Below are 19,929 nucleotides of genomic sequence, written 5' to 3'. Positions count from 1 at the left end.
TGTCTCCTGTTAAGGCCTGTAACAAACCTCATCGCACTATTTTAGTCTAGAACAGTCGGATTTATTCATACTCACTAGTAGAATACTACAATAATCAATTTCAGAACATGCAATAGCTCTGGACACAGTATCACAGTTAGCCTGAGATATGCAAGGGGGGCGAAGGTGCGCTAGCAACTTAATGTATTATGCACTAGAGGAAATCAGGCTACCAACCTGGGCATGCATATTCAGATTTTGATCTAAGAGGATTGTGTGTGTGTGTATATGACTAGCACGAACACACAGCTATTTTGTAAAACAGACGCAATTCAAATGCTCGTCGTGTAGCGTATAAAGGCCAGGAATAGAAGAGAACCCTCATTCTAACACAGCCCATGGTTCTAATAAGTGGCACAATTCTTCAAGCGAGTAGCCGCTAGTGTGAAATAGTTGACTTGTTCTCAATTCTCATTATAAGTGCAGCACGTCAAGTCCCACAAGTACCTCACAAGGGGCATTGCTATCAAAACAAATAGCAAAGACCAGAAGCGTCCGAGTTTGTCATAACAGGAACATTTGAGGCAAAACAAATGCATAAGGTCCTTATAGAATCAGGACAGGCGCCACCCGGCGATGAAATTCATATCGGATAAAAACCCTGGTAGTTTTGCCTAGAAAATTAAGCATTCCAATTAGCAGTTTGCAGACAGAGAAGGAGAACAATAATGCCGAAACAGACACATTATAGTAATTGTTTTAATTTATAATTGAACACCAAATAAATGCTGCTGGAACATACAGACATAATGCACAAAAAGTATACCTATCAACAGTTCCTAGTTAAACCTGTAAAAAGTAAGGAAGTGGTAGTGACCTGACCCCTCTCTGACCAGACTGGTGCGGTGCCCCCTTAGGAGCACTTTGTCACCTAGCTGTGCCACTGATTAGAAGCAAGTTGTGCTGCTAGAGTGAAGCTTTTGCCTCACTTTACTTATTTGCTCCAATTAGCAATCTATAGATTGCTTGCAGCAAAAGGGGGCACTGCCCTTTTTTTCAGTAGCTTACTACTAGTGATATCCTTCGAGTAGTGTCTATTCTGAATTTCCAGAGTGCCGACTGCTGTCAAATGAAGGCCAATGTGTAGTATATTCCAGGGGTGCAATCACAAGTATTGGTGGCTTGTGCTTATAGTATTATCCAGTAGTTGCAGGAACAGTTGGAAGCAAAGCAATGTTGAGGAAGTAGTTTGGTTGGGTTTCTATTCTAAAAATATTCTCAGCCCACAGATCAGACACCAAGATTGCCCTCGCCCATCGAACGCCACTTTGTTTTAGAAACTGACACAGTGACAATTTTAAGCAGCACTAGAACAAACCACATGTGCTAGTGACATTTACAGAAGGCATAGGGGTTTCTGGAGGGCCCACAGTGTAGACCTCCCCTGTGGGCACTTAAGTATGGGCTGGGCTTCTTCACCCAATTGTGATGGCAGCAGGACAAAGACTAATATGCTTTGGATATTTTTCCTCTGTGAAAGATAGTGAGCTAAAGAATCTTGGTAAGGCCCTTGTAACTGGGACTAAGGTCCGGCAGAGGGACTCCCAGGACCCCCCTTGTTCTTTAGTAGTAAATTGATGCCAGGGGTGGACTGGGAACCAAGAGGCCCTGGGAATAATTACTGAGAACCAGAAGTCCCTGGAAATAATTTTCAAAGTTGCCCCATATTTTAGCAAGTCCAATGCTTTTCCTATGGGAACATTTGGAAATACCACACAAGAGGCCCAGGGTGCAAAGGCCTAGTGGAAAATCTCCATAGTTACCTATAGACCAGTCCACCCCTGATTGATGCCCAGGATAAACATTTATTATTTTTGTTTTGTCCTCGTCTTTTATTTCATTTGCCTGAATGAGTATGTATTTAAAGGATTTCATATTCTCACTTGTCCTCAGCCATTCAACCTTTCCCATTATATTTGTATAAACTTATTATGTTGGCTACACCAGTATTTCCAAATGATATACGTACATTTTATTGCAGACCATTATTGTGAATCCGATTTAATCACGTTTTAATGTATTGCACACGAAAAATAGATTGGGTAGTTTGATTTGGGGTATTAAGGTGGGGGAGCTGCAGCAGTCATCCCACATTTATTTTCGTTACAATTAGTTGTAGAAACCACCAAATTCAAATGGAATCGGATTCGGAGTGATAGATGCAATAAAATCATGTCAATTTTTCCAAACATTTTATGCTTTGCTCCCACCTTGAGTAAAAAGGCTGTTGTCCGACCGTCCAAAAGTCAGACCTGCCTAGTTTCTTATAACCTCTTAATTGCCAAGGACGAGCTATCTCGTCTTTGACATTACCTCTGTAGTGCCAAGGACGAGATAGCTCATCCTTTTTGGAAATCTTTTTTGTGCGATCCCTGCTGGATTTCCTTCAGTTTCACTGTGGCAGCCAAAATAGCTGCCACGGTGAAAATAAAAGGTGCGTTTACACCTTTTATCTTCCTATTGTGCCGTTCAGATAGAGAGAGGTGTGATTGGAAAGGGGAGACCCTCCCCTTTCCAACGACACCTTTTTTGAAGCATTGCTGGAGCGCGGATCGCTCGAACCGCGCCCAGCAATGCCCACTAAACACCAAGGATCTGCTTTTGAAGTGGGGGTAGGGGCTGCTTACTGTGTAAGTGGCCCTCTCCCCCAAAGCATGGGGGCAATACCCTGGGGGGCAGATGGGTGATCATCTGCCCCAGGGAAGGGGGGCAAACAAATAGAAAAAGAATACAAAAAATAAAAAAGGAGTTTTGAGTGGGGTTGGGTGAGGGTGGGGCCACTAGCCATCAGGGATTTTTGAAAGTAAGGGGGTGGCCCTCTCCCCCCCTAAGTGGAAGGGGGGCAACTCATGTAGCCCTCCCTGGGGGCAGGTTTCTGCCTCTAGGAAGGGGTACATGAGATGCCCCCCATCCATTTGGGGTGGGGGGAGAGGGCACCAGAAATATAGGCAAAGGCCCCCCCGAAGCATGGGGCAGTATGTTTTGTGCCCATCTGCCCCTAGGGAAGGGGCAAAACAATAAAACAAAATTAGCCTTTTCCCTCTGCGCCTAGGTAGGTGCACTCACACATGAGGTACCGTTTTCGTCAGGACACCTGTGGGAGCACGGGAAGGTAGGACATGTGGTGTTGGCGGCATGTTTCGGTGGGTGGCCAGAGTGAAATGTGAAGAAAATGTGTTTTTTTTCCGCCAGGGTTTGTGGGTAATAAATTCTGGGCCGATTCGTGCAAGTCGGACCTTTGTGGATTCCCGAGGGTGTATTTTCAAAAATGCATGGGGTTCCCCGTTTTCCTTGGTGGCTTGGTCACCCTAGGCCCAAATCTGTAGGTGGTCCACATGAGCAAAATTCCTGAAAATCTGCTCTGCGAAAAGACGTGGGGTTACCAGTGTTTTAGGCGTTTCCCTTTGTGCCCAGGTAAGTGCACCGACACATGTGAGGTACTGTTTTTCGTCGGGACACCCGTGGGAACGCAGGAAGGTAGGCCATGTGTTGTTGGCAGCGTGTTTCAGTGGGTGGCCAGAGTGAAATGTGCGGAAATTGTGTTTTTTTCCTGTCATTTTCCCGATTTTCCCCCCAAACTATGGAATATTTCCATACATAGTTGTTGCCTGACCTGCACACATCACCGCTTCCTAAACTTGGAATTTTGTCTAGTTTTCAGAAATGCATGCCTTTCTTGCTTCCCATTCAGCTTTCCTACCCTAGCTTCCATTCTGTCCACGCATGTCCTATAGGACAAAAAAGGCCAAACATCGCCTACCTCTCACAAAACAGCTGATTAGCATATCAAAATATGTTTTTTTTGGTTTGCACTCAACCTGTTCTTTGAAGCCTGGAATATAGCGAATTCAGCACATAAAACTATTTGTTCCTAGCTCGTACAAGGAAAGAAAATTACAGGCTTCTTTGTACAACATTTTATTGGCATTTTCTGAAAAAAACCCAAAATGTTGTCCCTTTTTGGTTATTTTCTCTCACCCCCCCCTAAGTAAATTAGGATTCCTGGGTGGCGTTACGATCACCTACATGTGGGGAATAAAATGGCCCAAATTTGGCCGAGATATCCCATGTAACAATAAGTTACAAGGGATTGAATGGCGACATACCAAAATCACCAAAAAAGGCCTTGGCACTGGGAGGAAATACCCATGGCAATTAAGTGGTTAAACGCATGTTATCTTCTCATTCAAAATGGCCTATGGGGAAACCCCCCCCCCCCCACAGTTTGAATGCCACTGTAGGGAACAGTGCATTTTATGCTGGTTTTCTTGGCTTAAAGGGTGAATGGTATCCCTGCATTGTTGACATTATCCAATTTTTGTTAACCAGCAAGGAGGCATGCGTGCAGTCAAGGCATAGGATCATAGGCGTGGTGTTTTCCAACCCATTTGTCTTTGAGACTAAGGTGACTTGCAGACGTCTTTGTATGGTTGGTAGTTTATTATGTGCCATTATTTCAAGTTTGAACCTGTGACTATTCCAATCTGTGTTCTGTTTTTTTATTTTAATTAAATAGGTAGCTTTGAATCTAGACTCATATTAGAGTGTAGCCAGTGTATTGAATCTAGGTGAATTTTATTACAGTATTGCCAGGTTTCTTAATATAAATGCATATTAGATTAAAGCCAACATAGTAAATCTTGGTGCACTTTTAGAATACTGCCATGTCTGAATCTAGACTCAAGTTAGAGTGCAACCAATGTATTGACTTTACTGCAATTACAATATAGCCAATGTATAGTATCTAGAGAGTGGAGCTGTTCTACTAGACCTAGGTGACTATTTGTGAGTTTAGCATATGCATTGAAACTAGCCCATTAACGCACTGTAGCCCGGGTCATAACTACGTGCATTATAGCTAAAATGTAGTGTATTCAATGTTGATGACTTTCAGCATGCATCCAATGTATTAAAATTAAGTGCAAATATAGTACAGCCAATTAATTCAATCTAGATGAATATTAGCATGCACCCAATATACTAAATCTAGGTAAATATCAGAGCGTAGCAAACATACTGCATTAAGTTGAATATCAAAGTGTACCTAAAGTAGCAAATCTAGGTAATTAGTGTAGGCAATGTTGGCTGTGTGTGCCCAATTTCAGCTGCATCCAGTAAACCAACAAACGAGCCAGGACACATGGGCACAGATCACACTCCATGCTTACGGAAGATTGCCGAAGGTACGTCAACCCAGCCGCCTGCACAATTTGTTATCATACGCTATTCTAAGACACAACAACCCTGCCATTAGAATGCAGGTATCCACCACGACAAGAAAATGCAGTCTACCTGCACACATAAGAAGTCCCATGCTCTTGCACACTCTCCTCAATTCCTCTCGGCACCCATCCATATGCCAGCACAACATGGGTAGCTGGCTGGGACTGGCCATCCCTTCCTACTTTCTGAATGGCTAAAATGCACACACGCATTCCAATTACTCCTCCATACCTGGACTTGGGTCCCCTGAAGGAATTCAACCAACAGCACGTTGGGACCATTCAAATGGTGAAAGGCGCTACACAAATGACAATTACAATACACTGCAGTTAATTGACCCCATGCACTTCCCACTCAGTCTGATTCTTTATGCACATTTTATCAGGGGAGGTTTTAAAAGCTCATGTAATTTATTTGATATTTTCTAAAGGCTCCCAAATTCATCGGGGCAGAATCAGTTCTCTAGAGAATGATGGGCTGGACGATGGCTGTTGCGCAAGAGGAACAGATAATCAGCTGGCTCCAGCCACAGCAAACAGTGTTTTATTCAGTGTGAGCCGTCTCTGCTAATGTTAGCATAAAAATGGAAACTGCTTGTGTTCACCGATTAATAGGACCTAGCAATTGCAATCACTGATTACTAAAAAAAATAATCTGCCTCTAAAAGTCAGGTTGTGTACAAAGTCAAACATAGTACAAAATCACCATTGTGCGTTTGATAGCCAACAATCAGATGACACCTTTTCCAATCAAGTTAATTATGCTTATTTAACAAAAATCATAAGGGCGACTTCAAGATTTCTTTCTGGTTTCAAAGAGAGGATAGTAAATGTGGGTGGGTGGGCTTTCTTTCATTCCAGTCCAACAAATTTCGAAAAAGGAAGTTTTGGATCTTAAACCACGCATCTTCCTGAGCCCGTGCGTGCTTCTTCGTCTGCCCTCCCCACACCAGAGGCATCCCCATGAGCTTGTGGTAGGAAGCCTGACACAGGGGTAAATACGGAGGCTCTAGGAGGTGACCTGCACCATCATAATTGTAAACCTCCACGTCCCTCCCATGCTTCCGTAGGCGTGCAATGGGCAGCTCGCAGAACAAGGCACTGTTAGCGTTTTGGTCATCCAGGCCGGACAGGAAAAGGAAAGCGGCAGGGGATTTCTCTACTGGAATGCGACAAGCTGCATTCGCTGGATCAGCGGGGTCTCCTAGAGCTTCTAATAGAATTGCTGCATTGTCAGCAGTAAACGCTATCTTCTCAGAGAATAACTCAAGGCCAGACAGGGTGAATCCATCGCCGTGCAACGGAGTTAAGACGTTCACACCACAGCCAGAAATGCTGACCGCTGCCTTGATGCCGGGAAGAAATGTGGCCATGGACAGAGCCAGATCAGCACCCTTCGATATACCTAGAACTCCAATCCCAGAAACGTTTGCCTAATAGAGAAAGAAAATACATAAATGTTAATACAGATCTACTTACGTTTGTTTAACAAAGGGGCCAATCTCAAACTCAGTTTTGTTGTTTAGTCGTTAATGATTGCTAGGCAGACTATAGTCCAACCTTTGTTTTTCGTCATCCGTTCCCTCGTGTGCACTTTTTCTCGGTGTGGTTTTCGACACCTTTTATTTTGAACATGTGGATGTGTCACCAAAAAAATCTTTCTTCAAACCCACACCCCCACCCCAGCACTCATATTTCAAAAACAAAATTCTACAAAAAAAGACATCGAGCAAAAGTGCACACGAGGAAACAGACAACTAAAAAGAAACGCAGTACAAAGCAGAAAAAAAGGGTAAAAGGCAGCAGCAATCAAACTTCTGTTTTGACACTTTCCAGAGTCAAATGCCCATTATACTTTTCGTTCAAATCTCTGATTTTGCACTCAATTCTTTTTAATTGTATTTGGTTAGTTCAAACCTTTACAAAAAAGAGATTTCAAATAATCACATAATTTAAAAAAAGAAGATGCTAAAAGAAAATAAAGTAGAATAGTACACACATGAGTACCAAACAGAAAAATTAAATAAATGAAGAGAAGGGTAATCAATTTGGTTAATTGGGTTGGTTCAGTGTGTACACAACAGTTAATAATACCACAGATTGAGCAGCATATAAAAAAAGTTCAGCAATTACATTCACATCAGATATTATATACTACCAGTTGAAATATAGAATCCACAAACAATTCAAATAAAATGAATAAATTCAGAATAAGTCAAAATTTTGCAGATCGCGTCAAGTTAAGTAAAAATAAAATGCATTCCCTGCCAAGTATCATCAGTTTGCCAGGTCTACAAATTCAGTGATTTGATGAAACCAGCCAGGGCCAACCCTTCCCGGATATTAAAGTTTTCAAGACATTGGGCCTTATTACGAGTCCACCGGTCTGGAATGCGGTGATTCCGTGACGACGGTGATACAGTTTCCGCGTCCGCAAGGTTGCAGAAAGAGCAGCCGATTATGGCCTGTCGGTCGCGCGCAGCACACCAACGTGGAAACGGTGTCACCGTTGCCACATAAACACCCACGAAAATGGACATACCGCCCCAAAAAGCAGTGCAAAAACCGTGTCCGCCGCCGCCGTCCTCACGGACACAAACACCGGAAGCGGAAACACCATGGCCGCAAAGACCGGAAAGAGAGAGGCGGCCATTATATAAACCACAATCCACTCCCATCCAGAGTCAGTACAGGCCAAACCACCACTCTGAGAAGGCAAAAAAGACCACCACCATGGCTGCCAGGATCCCTGCACGAAGACAGCGGAAACCGCTTCAGCGAGGCAGAGCTGACTGCAATAGTGGACCACATTGTGCAGCATGCAGAAATACTGTTCAGCGCTGACCAGCGCCGTGCAACCCAGCAGCGTAGAAAGGAGGTGTGGGCAGAAGCTGCACGGAAGTGCACAGCAGTCAGTGTCACAACACGCAGCGTGAAGGACTGCCACAAGAGGTGGGACGACCTCAGGCTGAGGGTGCGAAACCTCATTGCTGCACACCGGCAGCAGAGCAGTGGCACAGGTGGAGGGCTTGCTTCACCTCTAAGACTGCAGACATGGGAGGAGCGCTGTAAAAGTGTCCTCCACCTTGAGGCAATACATGGCATTGGCGATGCAGAGGCAGGAGTGAGCCCACCTGCAGATGCCGGTAAGTGCACACATTACAATGCCATGAGTACTTGTTGAGCCCAGGAGTGCCCCAAAGGTCCCAATCATAACCCCCCCCCCAGTCAGGGCAACAGGGCCCCAAAGGACCCACTCAAACCCCCCCCCACCCCCGAGTCAGGGCAGGAGTGCCACAAAAGGACCCACTCATTAGCCAGATGAGAAGCAACACCCCCACAATACATGGCCATTGGACATGCTCACACTGCATGACTGGTGACAAGCTGAGATACATGCACCTGAGTGCATCAACAGTCATATGCGTGTAAATGCAAGTGCTCACTGATCGACCTGTCTGAAGCATGTGATGGACACATCAGGTACCAGCACACAACTAATAGCATGCCCTCTGTGTCAACGTGGACAACAGAGCACCCCTGCCCAGGAGGACGCCGCAAGCTGCTCTGCAACTCAGCCACCAGCTGCATCTGGCACGGATGCACCCTCCCCATGCTGCCTGCTGCCACACAAGTGCCACGCCCACCCAGCATGCCCACAGATCCCATCCCTGAGAACATCTGCACTCCGGAGGAGGCTGCAGGCAGTGACAACAGTGCCGGAGCCTTGCAGGCTGCAGGAGGGCCACAGGGGTAGGGGCCCCAACTTGGATGACCTATCATCCCTCCACGACCTCCAGTTCAGCCACCCCATCACTGCATAGTCCCATGAGGTCACCAACCCCCTCCATGGCTGAGCTGAATGCCCGCATGTAGCGGATGGAGGATCAGCAGGCCACCCTTACGCAGCTTGTTGAAAGGCAGCTGGAGGAGTCCAGGCTGCAGCGGGAGGAGGCCAGGCTGCAGAGTGAGTTATTCAACATCTGTGCGTCGGATCTCCAGGGCCATTAGACGTTTTGCAACCACCATCGTGACCTTGGCACGCCATGTCCGGGAGGGCAATAATAACATCCTCCATAGCAGAGTCCATGTTGCTTGCCCAGCAGGCGTATCTAGGACGTATGCCAACACTCACACCAACCGTGCCGTCCACCAGCTCCACCCCATCTAGCTCCACCACTGCCAGCCCACAGAGGCACTCAAGTTGTCTGACAGGGCCCTCTGGCAAGGACGCAGAAACGCACACGCAAATAATACCATGTGTGTTTGGCTGTGCAGGAGACCATCAGGGACACAATGGGTGTATGGGGGTGGGTACGTTTGGGTGGTGGGGGAGGTACATTAGAGGGTTCGTTTTTTGGGGCCTAGTTGGGGGTGGGTACGTTTGGGTGGTGGGGGAGGTACATTAGGGGGTTCGTTTTTTGGGGCCTGGTTGGGGATGGGTACGTTTGGGTGGCCATCGGTGTACAGCTTCCCTACACAATGCACCTTTTTTCCTGTTTTGTTTAAATGTATCACCTTTGAAAACTCTATAATGAATGGACATCCGTCATTTCATTTGCAGTAAATCCATTTAACTGGCATCGTCATATCCATGCAATGCAGTCATTGTAAAGTCTCTCAGAAGTAAATGCGAATCAGTGTATCCCGTGTTTGTTGGCCATCTTCTGCACCCCCGGGAGGGAGTGGAGCCATCCCATCCTCATCCCAATCTTCAACTCCATCATCCTCTGTGTCTGGGGGCAGTGGAATGTTCCTGCGCATGCACAGATTGTGAAGCATGACACACACAAGCACAATTTTACCCACCTTCACTGGGCTGTAGAGCCTTGATCCGCCAGATCTGCTCAAGCAGCGGAACCTGGCCTTCAGTAGGCCAAATGTCCTCTCAATCATGCCACGTGTGCAGACGTGTGCCCTGTTGTAGGCCTTCTCATACATGTTCCTTGGCCTCCGTACATGTGTCAGCCATGGTGTAAGTGCATATCCAGCATCACCTACATGGGATGTAAATGTGGGGCACATGTCAGTGTTGGTGGCATCATGTCTTCATCAGATGCAGTGCAATCTTGCGTCATCATTCATTCCTCCATATGGGCCAAGCAGTGCTGAGACCGGTGGGCGATTACCATTCATGGGTCATTGGTGTTGACGTTGGCATTTGGACATTGCCCAAAGACTTGCTGTGCATATGTAGTTCCCATTGCGGACCATAGCGGTTGGTAAGTATGGCATTGTGCAGTGATGTACACTCATGGAGGAGTCAATCAATGGACTGTGATGATGTGGTCGATGCAGGATGACTCATGTGCAGGCATCATGTGAATTGGTGGGGCAGTGGTGCATAGTGTGGGTGGATGTATTGAGTGGCTGGAGTTGTACAGGCTCGTGGCAGTATTGGTTGTGTGTCTCATTTGGCAGGGTGTGTACGGGCACACTGTGGCAACCTGTCATGTGTAGCTTTGTGATGTGTATGTTGTGCTGACTGTCCATTACATGGGCCGGGGGGTGATGCATGTGCATTTGTAGCAGGCCACTCACACAGGTTATTGCCCTGGACACAACCCCTTCCACTGGGCATTTGCATTGGCAGTTGTACTCACCCAGTAGCCATGTGCTTTGTCCAGCGTAGCGTTCCATGCAACGTGGCAATGTCGAATTACGCAGGACCATTGAGTCATGTGTTGACCCCGGGAAACGTGCACAGCAATGTGTTATCACTTGTCCAGCGTCACATACCATCTGTACATTCAGTGAGTGGTACAGTTTCCTATTGTGGTACACCATCTCCATTGCACTTGGTACTGTCAGCTCTATGTAGGTGCAGTCGACTGCACCTATACAATTTGGCATTGCCGCAATGGCATGGAAGGCCAACTTGGTGGCAATGACCTGGTCAAGGGTATGGGGTAGGGCGATGTGTTCCGACCCATGTCGCAGCAGGGTATCCAGTACCTGTCCCAATATTTTTGAAAAACAGGGTTGTGAGAGCCCGTGCAGCTCACCAACTGTGTGCTGAGAAGTTCCTGTGCCAAGAAAATGCAGTACCGACACAACCTTCAGGAGGGGGGTGTCGGGGGGATTGCGGTCAGAATGCCAATGTGGCTGCTGATGTCGTTCTCAATCATGGTGGTGATGTACATGATTGTTGGACGGTCCAGCTGGTATAATGTATGGATCTGTCCTGCGGTCAGGTTCCAGGGTGAGGCCCTGATGCAGGGTATTGCAGGCTGCCTGCGGGGTCGTGCCAGCTGCACAATTGGGTTGGGCATGGGTATGGGTGCAGGGTTCTCTAACTGCTGCCTGCGCCTCCTCCTGCGCCTCCTCCTCCTCCTCCTCCTCCTCCTCCTCCTCCTCCTCTGCACCATTACTGCCACCATGTGCAGTGCTGCCTGTAGGTTCAATAGCCCCAGTCCCAATGCTGCTACAGCTGCTGCCTGCAAGTTGTGTTTGGAGTTGGTGTGGGTGAGGCCCTTTTGTTTACTCCCAGTGGCCTGCTGGGTCCAGCTGGGCTCATTTGGTGCACCCGTGGCCTGATTCAGCTTACCAGGCACTGTTTAACGTCATGTTCGTGGTGGCGCCGATACCGCCACCATGTCCACGGTTTTTCCGCCATTTTCATGGCGGTGTTTCCATGTACGTGATACTCGTAATGCGCACAGCGTTAGGTGTTGCCGGTAACTGGGGGGTTTCCCCAGCGAAACCGTTTACGGGTGCCTTGACTCCGTGGTGGCGGTTTGTGGTGGTGGTATTTCCGGGATCGTAGGTCGTAATTTGTCGCTCGCGGAAAATGTGCCGGTATGGTTATACCAGTGGCGTTAAGTCCGGACCGGCTGACTTGTAATGTGGTCCAATGTTTCCAGATCATATCTTCATCATAAAGGAATGGATTCATCGATATTAGCCCCAGATACTGGGTTCTTAAGCCCTGTAGGGGGAGGCATTCAAGCACCAGATGGCTTAAGGTTTCCAATTTTGCCATACAAAACCTACAGGTAGCTAACTCTGCCGTGATAAGCAAACTCCTAAGCTGGATTTCCCTGGATGGTAGCAAGTTCCACCTCACCCTTAGTAGGATGCCCCTGTAGTGACGATTAGGAAATTGTAACAGGGTCAAGGTTCCTCTTCATCTATTTTCATATGTGTAACGCTCACCTGGTATCCACGGGGGCGTCACTCAGCCTGTTCTGACCTCTTACGACCTCGAACCCTTCCCTGAGGCTATTCGACTGGATACTGGGCCTGAAACACAGGATTGGTAGAGTTTAACTCCCTATTGCCTGCTTGCTTGAACCCCTTCTTCCCCGGGGTCCAGCCCTTCCCTTTGATCGACAGCTCACCTTGTTTTCTTGGATAGTGTGCTCTCCATCCTGCCTTCAGCGCAGGGGCGCGTTGATTGATGCAGGCTCGTTGCTGCCTAGTTACTTCACTGGCAAGAGTCCGACAGTAAGTATAATGAGTCTTTGGAACAGTGCTCCAACTTCGTTCCTTTCCTTCCTTAGATGATGGCCGGCGTCCGGGGATGGCGGCGTGCTGCTGAGATGAGTAGCGCTGAAGGTGAGCGTGATGCACCCCTTTCGTATTTGCATTGAACGGAGTTCTTTTTCTATGTCTTTTAGGTGCCGTGACGTTTTCAGCGTGGATGCCGGTTATGAAGAACAAATGCGGTGGGTAAGCGCGGTATGCAGCGCCTCTAGATGTTTCCACGCTAATCTGGAGTGTCTTTTCCCTCTTGCAGATGGAGAAGTTCCAGAGACAGAGTTCCCCCAGAGCGGCTGGGATTCAGGTAAGCGTTTGAAGCTCGTATAGTATTTATAAATAAGCGAAGATTTGCAGAATGCTTACTAATGCCTTTTTTCTGTTCTTTTCCCTTTTCCTTAGGGAGCGGCGTGCCGAGATAGGGATGACACAGCCAAAGATGCCCGCAGAACAGAAGGAGCAATGACTGATGGGCAGAAGCGACGCAAGGTAAGCTTGTTCCTAACTGTGTTCTTGCAGGAGCTGAGCGCAGAAGAAAGATGCAGGCCTAATGGAGACCGATCCGAACACAGCGAGTGTCACGCTGCAGGTGCAGCAAACACAAAGCATTTTTCTCAGCCTGGGTGTAGCTTAAATAGTCTCTGGGTATCCCAGGTGCCTCTGGGCTGAACCACACCCAAAAGACTAGACCAGACTAGACCCAGTTCTGGGAACCGAAATATGTGGGGGCATCCATCTTGTCCCCATCAATGCATTACAAGTCCAATCCCCAATGTTATCCTATGGGAGTGAGTGAGTCTGGTGCCACAAGCGCCAAGTCTAACTCCAAGTGGTGGGTCTTTGGAGGGATGGAGAGGCCCTTGAGGGCCATGTAGGCGATTGTGGCCTGGCTCCAGCCTGACATCTTGGAGGACTGGGGACATGAGGGGCAGGAATCATGACAATGTGGCAGGTGCTCATAGATGGGTGAGTGAAATGTATTGTATTCTGAGACCAATCGTAGTCAAATAAGGCTCGCTTAACCTTAGTAGGGTTCGAGATCAGCGTTTCCACAGACACACCAATCTCATTTAGGGAACATTAGACCGAGCTCGGAAGGCCATTAATACAGATGAATTTCTACTCATTACTTGGTATAGGGAGTCAGGAATGGGCTCAATAATTTTTGAGTAGAGAACAAGGGAAGCCCATTGTACCCGGGCCCACAGAAACACCATACCCAACTCAAAGCGGATAGCTGAGATAGGAATTGTGTTTGGCACTCCCAAGGATTCTCCTCCAAATTTTTCCCTCAATTATAGTCAAGATTTTACAAAAATGATCAGATCTTAATTCTAAACCATAGTTCAATCTAGGCACAATTTTGCCTTCGAAGAACATTATTGAGGGATTGAAGGAGAATCTGCCAAACTCGGTAAATTCTAATAATCTGAGCTTCTAAAAGTTTAGCCTTATGCAGCAAGATCGCATTCGCTATTTTTGGGCCTTTACGGGCGGAGAAATAGAAGCCCAGATACCAAACAGTCCGCTAATTTCAGGGGCATGCCTCCAATGCTGCATATAGGTCCTTTAGTCATCCCTTTTGCTTTCTTAAGGGAAAGAATCTTAGCTTTAGTTGGGTTGATAATTAGCCCGTTGTCATAGTTCTCAAAGTTGTTTAGAGATCTTTGCAGCCCAACTTTAGTGCAGTCAAAAATCAGTACGTCATCTGCATATACTAGACATACAATTTTTTCCTTACCGATCCTTGGGGCAACCAGTCCCTCTTTAGCCAACAATAGTATTACGTCACAGAAGTACTGATTAAATAGCCAAGGGGCCAGGGCACAACCTTGCCTCACCTCCCGTTAGGATCGAACTCTCTTAGAGATGTCCCCTTTTTGACTAATTGGACCTGTATGCCACAGTTTTCGTACTCACCGTTAATAAGTCTGAACAACCCATCAGGAAACCCCCATTTGGCAAGTTTGGACAATTATCTGCCACGGTCGATGCAGTCAAATGCAGCAGTTAGATCGATCGAGACCATATGAGTACAACCCTTAATTTGGAGCCAAGCCTCTTCCTGCACACACTTGAGTTCCAAGCCTTTAATGTTTGTAGAATGTCCCTTCCTGAAGGCTGTCTGGAATTGGGCCAGTGGATGGTAAGTGGTAGCCAAGTCCTCAAAGTGTGAGAGCAAGAATGCCGAAAGGATTTTACAAGCAGTATGAATAAGAGAGATTGGTCGTTAGTTACTGGGATCAGTCCTGCCCCCACACTTGTAGATAGGGACCACATGTGCTGTATTCCAGGAGCTCGGAGTGATCCGGGTAGAAATGATGTCTCTAAACTCCAGATACAGGCACTTTGTCAACAAATTACGGTCTCCTTTAAAGGTGTTATTTGTGAGACCATTAGGGCCTGGAGATGACTTGTATCTAGAGATTAAAACGTAAATAGTGAATAGATCCAGCTGAGGATCCCACGTGGCATTTCCCATTGGTTCGTTTATTTTCGGGCTATTGGTCAGCGGGTGCCAAAATCTGTCCTCATAGAATTGCACCCACTCTTGTTCAGAAATGGAGTTAAACTGGGATACAACATAATTAGGGTCTTGCCGTTGACCAAATACCAGAACGAACTGACTTCCGATTTAATCAAAATCCCTAACATCAATTATGCATCTCGCTATAGAGTAAGATGTTTCCGGGATTTGCAGAAATTCCTATAGGACTGTCTGACCTTTCTAGTCAGCTCATTACATGTAGCCTGTTCAGAGTTGGTACATTGTATCATTCGAATTTCCCTTCTCATAACCATTTTTGCTTCCGCTAATTCCATACTAAAGCCATGGGGTATGCCTAGGTGGTTTTTTACGCTTATTACCTGGTCCTGCCCCAATACCAGATACCCAGCCCCCGACAAGATTCTGGAATTTGTTAGTATTGAAACAATCTTCCACTCATAGGTGGAGAATTCAAGATTGTTCCTTACCCTAGAGTTTAACAGTGAATATTATGGTCTGTCCACTTGACAGCATTCCCAGCCACATTAGCAATTACTTGCGGTTGAGTCAGAAATTCCCTAATACAGACCGGTAGATCAAAGGAAGCCGTCAAGATAGAATGATCACTCCAATCATTTTTCATCACCGCAAATGACTGGCAGAGGTTCATAAGATAAGGATCAACAAAAATATAGTCAAAGAAGAAATTATCCCTCTATGCCACGTATGCCAGTCTAATGAGGTGTTTTGTTTGGTCTTCCCACTAGGGGCTGCAGACCATGCCCCTCAAGCCCAACCTTCCACATTCTGCCCAAAGATCTCTTTACTGAATACACACTAGTTAGGTCTTCAAGATTCCATAGAGTACTGGGGGTCACAATCAGCATTAAAGTCATCACAGGAGCAAAGCTCAATCCCCAATGCCCCAAATGGCAGATTCACAGCTTTTTACCCACTTAAACCTAGTGAGTTATCGATTGCAATCATCAGACCCCCTGAGGATCTACCGCCAGTGCTTTCTTTCCCTGGCTGTACAAATACACTAAAGCCATCTAGGATAGGGGCAGAGGTCAGCCACGTCTCTTGGAGATAGATGCAGTTAGCAAGTCTTAGGTTATTCACACATTCCCAATTTGAAAGAAGATGGGCATTGCCTCAGGTATTCCAAGATTTGACAGTTAGCAAAATCTCCTCCCGGGTAATTACTGGACCGGTCTACTTATCACGGGACCAGTTTTTGCCACAGGAAGGAGATTACAGTTGCCCAGTCCGCATCTTTAATTTCCCCCCCTATCAACATTCTTCATTATTCCCAGTTTTCCAGGCATACATGGGACTAGATTCGTTTTTACATCATGAGGGTCAGTTTCCCCCTTCTCTCCCTCCACCCGCTGGACTTCAAATCCCATCGAGGATAATGTCTCTCTCTGTGTAAGGATGAGTTCCCCCACCAGAGGGGAAGCCAGATGGATAACACTGACACCCAGCTGGTCCCTCACTGGAAATGAGACTCTCTCAATGTCGATTGATGCCACCAAAGCAAGTGGGGGAATTGCTGTAAGGATATTAGGACGTTTCAAACATATGTTGTTACTGGAGTCAAGGTTACTGCTAATCTGAATTTGGTATAGTGGGCTTTTACAGCCTTTATCAGAGAGAACCATACCTGATCGACCATTAGGTCGAAGCAGTTTTGGGCCACCTCTATTGACGAGTGACATGCCAGATCCACCAATGTTGTCCATGGGAGGCTTGGTGCAGTCTATAGCGGCATACTTAGAAGGATAGTGTAGGCGTTGTAAGATATTGTTTACCCCCGCCGAGATTCGGGGATGAGTAGCTGCCACAGGTAACTCTACCTCTGCCCCCAAATACCTTGATTTACCCCCTCCACATCCCTCACTTAATGTTAGTGCACCAACCTCAGGAGCACTAGTAATCCAAGGTTCTTTGGAGGACCCCTTTCTTTAGCTCCTCTCGTTGACCTAAGGTGGCACATCTACCCGCCCCACGGTTAGACTGAACCTGAGAAGAGGTGGAAGCCCTCTTCCAGGGTCCCCAAACAGACTCAATGCGTTCAAGGATTACTCGAGGAGGGATACACTACACCCCCATCAGTTAATCTTAAGGGTAAGGATAATACACCTTTATTCCCAGGAATCAGTTCTTTCCCTCTAACCTTCAAGGCATTTACAGCCAGTGGTGCCTCAGTGGGTTCCATAATACTTGGGACCCTTGGTTCCGCAGTCCCCCTGTCCTCCAATCCTTCAGTGGGTTCATCCCACTTATGGTCCGTTTAGACCATGGAATCCACCCCCTTGGCTTTTATTGGTGGGATCAGATTCAGTGGTTCATGTTCTACCACCGGGGATAGACTAGATTGGAAGAGTGTTCTGTGAACAGTTCTACTAGAGAGGGACCGGCTCTTACGTGCTCCCGATTTAGTTCTCGCCCTTTTCCCTCTGGCTGCAATCAGGCGTTTGTTAAATAGTCGGAGCACCTTAGGCATTTTATTTGCCACTTCCTCGCCTTCATCCTCCCCACCCCTGGCCCTACACAGTTCTTTGGTGAGGTCAATAATAGGTGCAGCTAAGCTGCCCAAGTCAGGGGCGGGGGGGCTGATACAGTTCATATTCTTGCCCAGCCCCAGATCAGATGTGGGGCAAATAGGAGGATCGACTGTAATGGCATCATCCTATATTTCGATAGTGGTCACCAGGTTACAACCGAGGGTTAGAGGTGCAAGTCCAAACGGTTGTCCCACCCATGTATCCGCCACCTCCCAAGCGCCAACTCCATATCGGCCAAAGCGAGCTTCAGCCCTCAGCTCCTCTAATTTAAACATAACATCAACCAATACTGCATTAGTGGACTTGTGTTCCGCCCAAATATTATCGTATAGGGAGACAAAAGAACTCAAGACCATATTTAGTGCAGAAATACTAGGATGTGATAATCGGATACGCTCATCGATCTACCTCAGGGTATAGTGCAGTGCCGATGAGTCATTTGAGGCCCCCTGACCCACCACAGGTGATAATTGAGCATTAGCAAGATGTTGATGTCTGGGAGAGTTCCCAATAAGGATATCCACCAGGATGAGGAGTTGGTGAGTCCAAGGTAGAGACATCCCCACCCTGTAGGGTTTGAGAGACTACAGATTTAGGTTGGTCATTCCTCAGTTCAGCTACTGTTTGGTCCGCAACCTCAATGAGACTGATGTCAGTGAGGTCTCTTAGGCCAGAACAAATAGGTTGTGTGATCATGACCGTATGAACTAACAATGCTTTACACTTTATAGCGGTAAAGCTTTAAGTTCAGTACCGGTAGTGATCGATTTAATGAAATAATGGTCCGATGACACGTTGTCCAGAAATTGGTCTAGGGCCAGGGTTTGATACTGAAAGGCCTGCATTCCTCTTTCAGTATGGTGGCATTGAGCTTGATGAGCAACCTTAGAGGATACATTAGATAGCGCCAGACGTTGGATAGACCTCCATTAATGCTCGTGGGGCCGATTGGCAGTCTAATACAAAGGTTCCTGCGGCTTGGCTCAGCCCCATCTCATCATCATTCTGGTTACTCAGCATGGTGGAGGTAACAATTTGAGATTTACACAGACAGGGCGGCTGAACAACTGGGCCATCTTCAATGTGATTACATATCACAGAGCTACCTAGCAGTGTCCCAACATTTCCTAAATGCACTCTTATCCATGAGTTGAGTGGTGATTGAGTCCACTAATGAGCTTTGGATAGTTGCTGGGTCTGGGCCTCCCCCACTACGCAGGCCAGACCGCATACTTAGTTAGGAGAATAGGAATATACTAGTGGAGCTAGTCCCAGGTCAAGGGGGAACGCCACACGGCGAGTCCCTGCAGTCCCCAGGAGCACCTGCTCAGCCACTCCACTAGCACGTAGGCAGTAAACACGTAGGTAGAATTCCAAAATTGCAATAATTTAGAGGTCACACAATCCCCACTCAGCAAAGTAACAGCAGCATGGCTAGTACTGCTACGTTCCAGTGCGAGTTTTGACAAGAATTTACAAATGTTTGCACATGAGCTAGTTACAAAATTACTGTGCATATACTGGGACCGTTGTAATAGCCACCCCCCCCTACTATAGATCAACCGCAGGAGAGTGGATTTTCCAGCGGCTCCGTGGCTCTGCAGAACTGCGTTGCCCCCGCGGCCACTCGGTTAATATCTCAATGTCGTTTCGAGCTTATAGAGCTCCTGAGCACGGGCCCCCTAGCAGCTCAAGTGCAGCAGCTCCCACTCGTCAAGCAGAGGCCGTCACACAGTTAGAGGAAAGGACCTGCAGTCGGAGTCAAGCCATATTGTCTCAGGAAACAGGAACAAACTCGCACACAGCCGCTTCCGACTCTCCCTCACTCAATTACCAACTTGTGAAACAAAGTCTTTGCATTTACCCATGATTCCGAATAGGGATTCAATGCGTTAAATAAAGTCCTTGATGTTCTATGTTACCAAATACTAATAAAGTTCAATATTTTGTTTTAACAATGTGGAGGTCAGGGCAATTGTAGCCCTGTTAGGGTAGTACATACTTCGATGCAGGTTTTCATCCCCCTCCAAGCTAGGCATTATTATTTTGTTGGGCAAAAGTAGACTAGCAGCACTAGAAAATGCCCCTTGATAAACTCAGTAAATATATTTAGCATACATTTCTGAAACAA

General features: G+C 46.9%; 1 protein-coding gene across 1 annotated transcript in view; it reads right to left on the bottom strand.

The window, feature by feature from the left end:
* Window positions 1-724: 724 nt before the first annotated feature.
* Window positions 725-19,929, bottom strand: part of LOC138527552 (acyl-coenzyme A thioesterase 1-like) — an 89,917-nt gene continuing 70,712 nt past the window's right edge. The window contains exon 3 of the mRNA XM_069638807.1: window positions 725-6,694. Within this exon, the coding sequence (XP_069494908.1) occupies window positions 6,074-6,694 (621 nt within the window). The 3' untranslated portion in view covers window positions 725-6,073. The remainder of the gene's footprint in view (window positions 6,695-19,929) is intronic.

The sequence above is a fragment of the Ambystoma mexicanum genome, chromosome 14 (genome assembly GCF_040938575.1).
Source record: "Ambystoma mexicanum isolate Mex_15411 chromosome 14, UKY_AmexF1_1, whole genome shotgun sequence".
Taxonomy (NCBI): domain Eukaryota; kingdom Metazoa; phylum Chordata; class Amphibia; order Caudata; family Ambystomatidae; genus Ambystoma; species Ambystoma mexicanum.
This window is presented reverse-complemented; position numbering and strand designations above follow the sequence as displayed.